This window comes from Pelophylax lessonae, assembly GCF_965119305.1.
Source record: "Pelophylax lessonae genome assembly, chromosome: 3".
NCBI classification, from domain to species: Eukaryota; Metazoa; Chordata; class Amphibia; order Anura; family Ranidae; genus Pelophylax; species Pelophylax lessonae.
The window spans coordinates 307,777,389-307,787,465 of record NC_138770.1 but is presented as its reverse complement, the minus strand read 5'-3'; the positions used below and the strand labels follow the sequence as shown (position 1 = coordinate 307,787,465).

General features: G+C 44.0%; 1 protein-coding gene across 1 annotated transcript in view; it reads left to right on the top strand.

Annotated features, from left to right (window-relative positions):
• Window positions 1-1,281: 1,281 nt before the first annotated feature.
• The window catches only part of LOC309550515 (titin-like), a gene marked incomplete at its 5' end in the record, with an annotated part of 297,613 nt that continues 288,817 nt past the window's right edge, over window positions 1,282-10,077 (top strand). The window contains 3 exons of the mRNA XM_082250877.1: window positions 1,282-1,327; window positions 1,937-2,179; window positions 2,436-2,684. Of these exons, the coding sequence (XP_082107003.1) occupies window positions 1,282-1,327; window positions 1,937-2,179; window positions 2,436-2,684 (538 nt within the window). The remainder of the gene's footprint in view (window positions 1,328-1,936; window positions 2,180-2,435; window positions 2,685-10,077) is intronic.

The window sequence follows — 10,077 nt, the reverse complement described above, 5'->3', positions numbered from 1 at the left end:
GCTGTACCAAAATTAAATTGATGTTCTTTTTTTTTTCACAAATAGAGCTTTCTTTTGGTGGTATTTGATCACCTGTGCGATTTTTAATTTTTGAGCTATAAACAAAAAAAGAGTGACAATTTTGAAAAAATAACAATATTTTTCACATTTTTTATATGAAATTTCCCCCAAAAAAATGTAAAAATCAAAATTTTTTAACATTTTAGGCCAATTTGTTTTCTGCTACATATTTTTGGTAAAAAAAATCGCAATAAGCATATTTTGATTGGTTTGCGCAAAAGTTATCGCAGCTACTAACTACGGGAAATTTATGTCATTTTTATTGTTTTTTTTTTTAACCAGTAATGGCGGCGATCTGGCGGCGATCTGCAATTTTTTTGCGGGACTGCCACATTGCGGTGGACAGATCAGACCCTTGACTGACATTTTTGACACTTTTGGGGGTACCAGTGACATTACTACAGTAATCAGTGCTATAAATATGCACTGTTACTGTAAAAATGACACTGGCAGGGAAGGGGTTAACTTTTATTGGTGATCAAGGAATTAATGTATGCCTGGTGCTTACTGACGTGTGTGGGGGGAGGGGACTGTGTAACACAGGCACAGATCGCAGGTTCAGCTATGCTGAATCCTGCAATTTGTCCCTGCCTGTCACTTAGGAGATCCGTCCGCTTTGTTTACACAAGCGGGCGAATCTCCACACTCGATCCCCGACGATCGGGGAAGAGCAGCGGTGATCACTGCCGCTCCTCCCCTGGCCCGACTCCCGCTGTGACTGAATACAGAGGGAGCGAGCCTCCGCGCCGCCCACAAGGGGAGGAGTCCAGCGACGTAGGTCTACGTCGCTGGACGATATCGAACCACTTTGCCGCAGTAGGCTCAGCGTGAGCGGTCGGCAAGTGGTTAAAATAGGTAAAAACAAAGTTATTTTATATCCAAAACTTCTAAGTTGTACCATTCTTATCAGTGAGCTGTCACAATAGTAGGACATGTAGGTACTGATAAAAGTGGGTCGGTAGTGAGACATGGAGGCATTAACAGAAGACTAAACTCTTTGTCAACACCCACTTGACCAGCCACTGTGGTTGGCCACATTATATATGTCACTGTATCTCTGGACTGAGACGAAAACAGTTATTATTAATAATTTGTATTATTTTTTACAGGGAAACAAGATGCGCCAGGAATGAGTTGACAGATCATCCTCAGAAAGTCCTATTGTCTTACTGTTTTGAAGATTTTACCTTACTGCGGAGAAACCAATAAAGTTATTCCAACATGCTTGTGTCTGTTTTATTTGTATCTAAACTTAGCCTTGGAGTTTGTATCCTGTATTTGTATTTCTTCTTTTTCTTTTATCCACAACCTAGCCTTTTTCAGTGAAGAAAGCGACCAAAGACCACCGCATTCTTTTGGTGTACCCTTACTATCCCTTCGGTCACGTGAGTACATCTGATAGTATAGGATAAAATAGGTAACTTATAAAACACCAGCCAAAGTAATGTCTGTCAATGTTTACTGACAAAAGCCAAAAACATGCTTTACATTGGTTTATATTATGACATATTTGGACTTCTTTTAAACTTGCATTGATTTTTGTTTTTCTTAGAAGAATGCCATATTATAAACCTGTTTTATATGTACAATCTCTTTGTTTCTTGAATGCATTTATGTTTATTAGTACTTCCTCTCTGACAAGTGTCACCATTGAATGCTGAACAGCTGATGATAAACCATGAAATACTCTTATCAGCTGCAAGGCTAATCCTTCTATGGTGGCAACACCTTCCAGGAGCATGCTGCCATTGATTTCACTGGACTTACGTTGTCCAGAATGATATCATACATGCAGTGCATCTTGGTACTGTTTGATCTTATGTAAGTACTGGTATGAAGAAACATTGAACTTATCAACTCTGTGAATCCTTTTCAGACCCTAGTGTTCTCCAGAATCTTCAAGCCAGTGAAATCACAACTTCAAGTGTGTATGTACAATGGACCCAGCCATTAGGTGGACCTGCAAATTATACAGTGATAGTATATGGAAGCCCAGCATCAGTGCACGACGTCAGCTCGTCAACCACAGCTATCAATCTAACCAGCCTCATTCCTGGCAACTTGTATATCATTGAGGTCTCAGCCAACGATGTACCTTTTTCCATAACTTTAAACACAGGTAACACTTAGGTTTCCCTGCATGTTGACTGATACTGATCTCTGTATATATGGATATCTATGTGTTTGAAACATTTTATAACTTTGATAATGCTCAAAAGAAAAGCCAAGATAGTGAGGATCCACTGGAATGCTTTGTTAATGCTGTAAACCTCCATTTTTATTTGGGAGTAAAGGCCAAGACTCCCACATTGTTTTTTAAGTCAACATATTCATTAAACATAGTCTTAAGACAAACATTTTTCTTTCTTTTACAGAACCTGGAAAAGTTCAGAATCTTACAACATCTGATTTTAGTACAACTTCTATAACTTTAAAATGGCAACAACCTGTAGGGAATGTATCTTATTATGTTGTTCAAATGGATGGAAGTTCATCCTCCAATATTACCACACAGACATCTTATACATTTGAAAGCCTGACACCTGGAAATAATTACACATTTTTGGTGTACTCTGTTGCTGGTAATAAAAGTGGGCAACAAGAAAACATATCTTCCTATACAAGTAAGTGTTCATCATTGAATGGGCTGAATTTCAACTGCTATGGTTTGCACCAAAGCCAAACTGGACTGACAACAGAAGATGATAATCACATTCATGTGCTGGTGCAGTTATCATGTAACATGAATTGTCATTGTATGCAAATGATATACAAACAAATAACACATGCATGGAAGATTCTTGGGAGCCTGAACATGTGTAGGATGATTAATGGCATAGGAGGGCAAAAATTACCTTAGTTCTCTAGGAATTTTTATGAGTAGTAGCACACGAAGGCTTTGTAGTCTGTTTTTTTTTTTTTTGTTATGTTTTTTTGTGGAACAAATGTTACCTTTTAGTAATGTAACTAATTTGGTAACTGAAACTTGAACATTCAATCCAGCACTGTGCAAGTCTGTAGCTCTCCTCTCCCCTAGCCTCACTTTCAGGTTTCATTGGCTTGGAGTGGCCATTGGCTTCTGTTGCTGTCAATCAAAGCCAGCTATGAGGGAGCAGGGGCGGGGCCAAGTCCCAGTCTGTGTCAATGGAGGCAGCAGCGGGGCTCAGGAGCGAGTATGCATGAGTGCCTCCCTGCGATGTGGCTTCCCATGGGGGCACTTGACAGAAAGGAGGAGCGCCGGCAGGGAACCTGGGAAGAGGAGGCTCAGAACCTGGGAAGAGGAGGCTCAGAGCTGCTCTGTACAATTCTATTGCACAGATCAGGTAACTATAACATGTTTGTTGTCTTTCTTTACAATAGCTTTAAGGAAAACATCCAATATTTACCTAATAGGTACATTTTGAGCACCATTTCAAGAAAGACAAGAATTTTATATAAACATGATTTCAATCAGACCATTTTTTTTCCCATTTGAAGGACCACTAAACCTATTTTAAATTATCTATGCAATGCCGAATGCTTATTATAATTTCCCCTGCTCTGTTTATTGCTTGGGAATTACCAGGGCAAGATTTACTGCTGACATCTTTGTTGCATTGTAGTGGACTTAGAGTGTGATGTCAGTTGGCATTGAGAAGACCAAGTATTGCTCTGCTCAGAATTAGGTGGTTTAGGGGAAAATCACGATTACTACTTTTGATTTTATTACTTAAATTAAAGAGAAAGCTGGGTAAGGAAAACAAATGTGCAGTTTTTAAATCAAAAGCAAAATTGCCATGCCCACCCTGAGGTCACAGGGTTGTACTTGTGGTATCAGCACACATATTTTGCTAGTTCTACCTATATGATTTCCCTGGCTCAGACCAATCTCCAATGCCTCAGCAAAGCCAAGATATATACCACAAGAAGTATATACCACATTCAGAATTACATAGAATAACATGTCTGTTTTTTTAAATTTAGTTATGATTGCTTAGCAGTTTGAAAGCCTACTCATCAGGCTCTTGCACTTCAGTGCTGTTTTACTATGCTCAAAGATGCTTTAAAATTATTCTATATATGTCTGTTTAATATAAATGATCATGCCTGATATCTGTAGGGGCTTCGTATCCTTTATGCTACCTTTAAATTCTGGACAGAATTGTAGTATTATAAGCAAAAATTATGTATATGAGTAGTATTAGATATTGTTTTTTCTTAAAGGGTATCTATAGCCACATTTTCTATAGTTTTCGAATGAGGCAGAGAAGTTTAAAAATCCCTGTCAGGTTTTAGAGGTCAGAGGGGCATTCTGTCCGATGGATGACCTTTTCACCAGGCAGGAAGTGAAAGAATCTCTCCAAGAACAACACAGACCAAAGAAAAAATGCTTTTTTAATTAAGTGGCGTTAAACTAGAATCTCTGTCAGTTTTTTATTGTTGTCTTTTTCTTTGTTGCAGCTTTTGCCTCACTCCCTGTCTGGTATAAACAATGTCCCCTGAACAGAAAGTGAGGGTAAATCTCTCTAACAGAGCTCCAGATAGGATTAACCACTTAAGGACTGCCCGCCGTAGTTATATTGCGGCAGGCTGGCCTTCCTGCACGTAGGTATCCGTCGATCGCGCGCCTGCAGCTAAGGGGCAAGCACGCGCCGCCGGAGGCACACCTCCGCCCCCACTATGCAGCGGGAACTCTGATGCACGGCGGCTGACACCCGTTATCGCTGCCCGCTGAGAGAGAAGAACGGTCAGCTGTTGTAAACACAGGTCTCTGTGATCATTTTACAAACCATGCCCCATACAGTTAGAATCACTCCCCTAGGCTCACATTTAACCCCTTGATCACCCACAGTATTAACCCTTTCCCTGCCAGCTTAATTATTACAGTAACAGTGCATATTTTTTAGCATTGATTACTGTAGCAATGTCACTGGTCCCCCCAAAAGTATCAAAAATGTCAGTTAGGAATCTGATCTGTCCGCTGCAATGTCGCAGTCCCGCTAAAAATTGCAGATCGCCGCCATTACTAGTAAAAAAAAACAATAAAAATGACATAAATCTTTCCCGTAGTTAGTAGACGCGATAACTTTTGCGCAAACCAATCAAAATACGCTTATTGTGATTTTTTTCTGTTTCAAGTATTTTATTAAATAATGCAAGTGAGTAACAACGTTTGACATACAGAATAATGCAAGGTAATGTAATCAAAGCTCGGTAACAGAGCATGACCAATAACTGTAACTACAGCAAATCGTGAGGGTTAGTAGACAAGGGGTGGTAAATGGGTTGTCACGAGAGAGTAGTGATTGGCATTACCAACCCACCGGCACCCCATATAGGGATCACACTGTGCCTAGGTGGGGAGGCAAAACCAACCAATTGTTAAACTAAAAGGGAACAGTACCCAAGTCTACCGTATCGTGTGGGAAAAGGCAGGGGGATGAGAGGATCCTCACGGGTATCTACCAAACAGGGAAAACATAGGCTACAGTAAGCCAGAATGAGGGAACAAGTCGAACGGGTAACCTGTAAACTGTAGTTAAAATGACAAGGTAGAACAAACTCAGACGTTGTAGGAGCTACAACATATGTATGCAGAAGGAAGGAAGCAGGGCGTGGGGGGGACAGGGAGAAGGGGGTAACAAGAGGGGACAAGGAGAAAAGGGGAAGGGGTAGAATGAGGGGGAAGAAAAAAGGATCGCCGGGGGGGCCAGTACATAAGGTGTGGGGGTTTTGGGTCCCCAGGTTTGGTTCAGGGCAGCAGTAGGGAGCTATCAAAATTGGGGGGAAGAAAATTGTCAACCCAAGGTTGCCAGATTCTATCATATTTCTCGACTGTATCTGTCAAAACAGCATCGATTTTGGCGTGGATCATAGCGTTGGTGATTCAGTGTTTCACTTCAGTCAACGGCAGGTGTGGGGATTTCCACGCTTTGGCAATGGTTTGTTTAGCCGCTGTTGTGACCTGTAGGAACAGCTTGTGGCGAAATTTGGACACATTATCCGGTTTTACATTCAAGAGAGCCAGTAGAGGGTCAGACAAGATCGGAACGTCCATCAGGGTGGAGAGAATATGGAAGATGGCCTGCCAAAACTTTTGCACCAATGGGCAAGTCCACCAAATGTGCAAGTGTGTGCCTGGCTCCAGGCAACCTCGAAAGCATGTTGCGGAGTAGGAGGGTGAAAATTTTGCAATGCGTGCGGGTACTAAATACCACCGCATCAGCACTTTGTAGTTTGTTTCCGAGGCTACAATATTTTGTGAGGCCGTCTTCGTTGATTGCCAGATTTTGGACCAATCTTCAACATCTATGGCGGACCCAAGATCCTGTTCCCACTTAGTAGTATACGCGGGAGGAGTACGGTCGGGGGAGTCAGTGAGTCTGGTGTATAACGAGGATATGAGGCCCCGGGCATGTGGGTCATGGAGGCAAGTGTGTTCAAAAGAAGTCTTGTTGGGTAAGGAAGAGTCAGTGTGGATACATTTGGCCAGGAAGTGCTTAATTTGTAGGTAGCGAAAGATTTCCGAGTTCGGTATATTGTGAGATTCACAAAGCATTGGAAAAGGCTTAAAGGAGTTGAACGTGATCATGGAATGTGCTCTGAGAAGGCCAGCGGTCACCCAATTACGGAATGCCGATGGGGCTTCCCAGGCTGGGGGGAAGGATGGGTTGTGTAGAAATGAAAGCAGGGGGTTATGGGGGGATTGGAGCTGATACTTAAATTTAAGGGTATCCCAAAGACGCAGGGAATGACATAGGATAGGATTCGAAACAGACCGACGGTCCGACGGTGTCAGCCATAATAAATTAGCAACAGAGAGGGGATCGCATTCGACCGCTTCGAGGGACACCCATAGGGGGATTTCATGAGCAGCATGCCATTTAGTCAGCTGAGCTAATTGGGCCGCCTGATAGTACTTGGCGTATTGTGGGAGACCCAAACCGCCTTGTAGTTTGTGAAGATGGAGGATTCGGCGTGAAACTCTAGGTCTGGTCTTACCCCAGACATAGGAGAAAGTTTGTCGTTGGATTTGACGGAGGTAGTAAGAGGGGACACCAATAGGTAGCACTCGAAAGAGATACAAGATTTTAGGCAGGATAGCCATTTTGGTAACGGTGATGCGTCCCAGCCAGGCAAGAGGCAGGGAAGACCAGGAGTTCATCAATTTCGTAAGGTGAAGTAGCATGGGTGGATAGTTGGCTGTAAAAAGCTCCCGGGGGTCTGCTGTCAACTTAATTCCTAGATAGAGCAGGTAGCCGGTCGCCCAGGAAAAGGGGAGTACCGTTTGTAGGTGGGAGAGGAGGGGGGGGGGGTAAGGAGACATTGAGCGCTTTTGATTTAGTGGGGTTAACAACTAGGCCCGAGATTTTCGCAAACTGTGTCAGGGTGCGAAGAAGATTAGGGGCAGAGGTGAGAGGGGACGTGAGGAACAAGAGGATATCGTCTGCGAACAGACATAGTTTGTGGTGATGACCACCCAGTTCAAGGCCTTTGATATCAGGATTGGTGCGGATTTTGAGGGCTAGTGGTTCAATTGCGAGTGCAAAGAGGAGAGGGGATAGGGGGCAGCCTTGTCTGGTACCGGATTTGATAGGGAAAGTAGAAGATTGAAAACCAGCATAACGGACAAACGCTGACGGGGAAGAATATAGCGAGGAGATCCAGGAAAGAAAGTGAGGACCAAAACCCCATCTGTGCAGTACAGTTTGTAAGTAAGACCAAGACAGAGTGTCAAATGCCTTTCTGATATCGAGGGAGACAAAGCATGCAGGGATGTTACGACGACGGGCAAGATAGGTAAGATGTATGGCCCTGCGCACATTGTCTCCAGCTTGCCGGCAAGGGATGAAGCCTGTTTGGTCTTTATGGATCAGCGATCCTATGATCGGGTTAAGGCGTGTAGACAGTATCTTGGTCATCACTTTTATGTCAATGTTAAGAAGAGAGATTGGGCGGTAATTGGACCAGGAGGAGTCATCAGCTTGTGGTTTAGGTATCATGGAGATGGCTGCTTTGAGGGAATCCAGGCCAAAGGAGTGGCCTTTAAGTATAGAGTTGTAAGCCTTAGAGAGCATGGGGGTTAGGAGGTCAGAAAAATGTTTGTAGTAGGATGCGGTGAAACCATCAGGGCCAGGCCGTTTGTTAAGCCTAAGGCCTTTGATCGCATTACTAATTTCCAGATCTGTGATAGGCTGTTCTAGGGTTTCGCGTTGAGAATCAGATAGAGTGGGCAGGGTAATGTCAGAGAAAAACTCGGAGACTTGGGAGTCAGTCGGAGGCTGAGACTGGGAGTATAGTTTGGTGAGTTGTTGGCGAAAGGTTTCAAGAATTTTGACGGGGTTGCTAGTGTAGGTTGTGGGGGAAGTTTTCAATCGGATCGGTTTTCGGGTGACAGTGGCATTGCGAAGAGAAAGGGCAAGGAAGGTGTCAGGTTTATTCGCTTTAGTATAAAACTTATGTTGGGAGCGTCGGATCTGTTTTTTGGCTGAATCAGTCAGGAAGAGGTCTAGTTCCAGAGTGGCCTTGTCAAGAATTTTCTTATTTTCAGGGGTGGGGTGAGCTTGGAAGCAGTCATGGGCCTGGGTAAAAGCGGAGTCTAGGACTTGATAGGTTCGGCGGCGTTCCTTCTTACGTCGGGAAGCTAAGCTGATGAGGGTGCCTCTGAGTACAGATTTGTGGGCTTCCCAAATCGTGAGTGGAGTAACGTCAGTGGTGTCATTGTGAGTGATATAGTCTTTTAGTGCAGCTGCTACTTCAAGTCGATGGGCAGGGTGAGTAAGAAGGGTATTGTTCAAAGACCAGGAGAAAGTATGTTGTTTAGGGATGAGGGAATCTAAAGAAGAAACGACTGCCTGGTGGTCAGACCAGGGAATTGGTAAAATAGAAGATGCCAAGAGAGAGGGAGAAGTCGCCACGGAAGTGAGGATATGGTCTATACGCGAGGAGGTTTTGTGAGGATTAGAATAAAAAGTGTATTGTCTCCTGGATGGGTTGTGTTCACGCCAAGTATCGACTAAGGAATGAGTTTGGAGTAGATGCTGAAAGGTGAGTCGATGCGGGGAGTGAGAGGGTGCCAGAGGAGATCGGTCCAAAAAAGGATAGAGGACCTGGTTAGAGTCCCCACAAAGAATAGTCGTACCTTTCTTATGATGGTCAACAATTTGAAGAAAATGAGAAAGAAAGGAGTTTGGTTTGGAGTTGGGTGCATAGTACGATGCCAGGGTCACGTCTGTGTCCAGTAAAGTGCCAACAAGTATAAGGTACCTACCCTCAGGGTCCGCAATAGATGTATGAAGCGTGAATGGAGCAGTCCGATGAAACGCTATCAATACCCCCCTCTTCTTGACAGTGGCAGAGGCTGTAAAAAACTGAGGAAAAGAAGCAGTTAGGTAGTTAGGGGTATGTGAGGCAGAAAAGTGAGTTTCCTGCAAACAGGCAACATGCACATCCAGCGAGGCTAGCGAACGGAAGGCCTTGCGGCGCTTCTGTGGGGAATTAAGACCCTGTACATTAAGGGTCAAAATGTTCAGGGCGGCCATGGGTCAGTAGGGAGAGAATAGCCACACTCAGAAAACGTGGATAAGGGAGTCGGAACCCCCCGGCGAGCAAAGGGAGGGGAAGGGAAAGACAGAGGAAAGAGGATCGCGGAGAAGCACCGGGAGGGAAGGGAAGGGGACAAACAAGACTTTGGAGTAGACAGGGAGAGGAGTGAGGTCAGGGGGAGGGAAGACAAAAACAAAAAACAAAAAAAAAAAAAAAAAAAACACAAAACCTTTCCGTCAGTGCAGAGATTAACTGACCGCACTGAGGGAGACGAGCCACCTCTGGAAGTCTCCAAAAGGGAGGGTTCCGGAGGTGAAAAGGAGGCAGCAGTGGCAACCGACAGGTGACACAACCGCCATTAAATATTGCTAGTAGACAAGATGTGTGGTGGTGACCAGGGGATACTTTCAATAGCAAGCAGGTAGCAGTAAAAAAGGGCCTAACTCAAAACAAGTCAAGTAAGTTCGGCAAGCAGGAGGAGGAGCCTCAGGT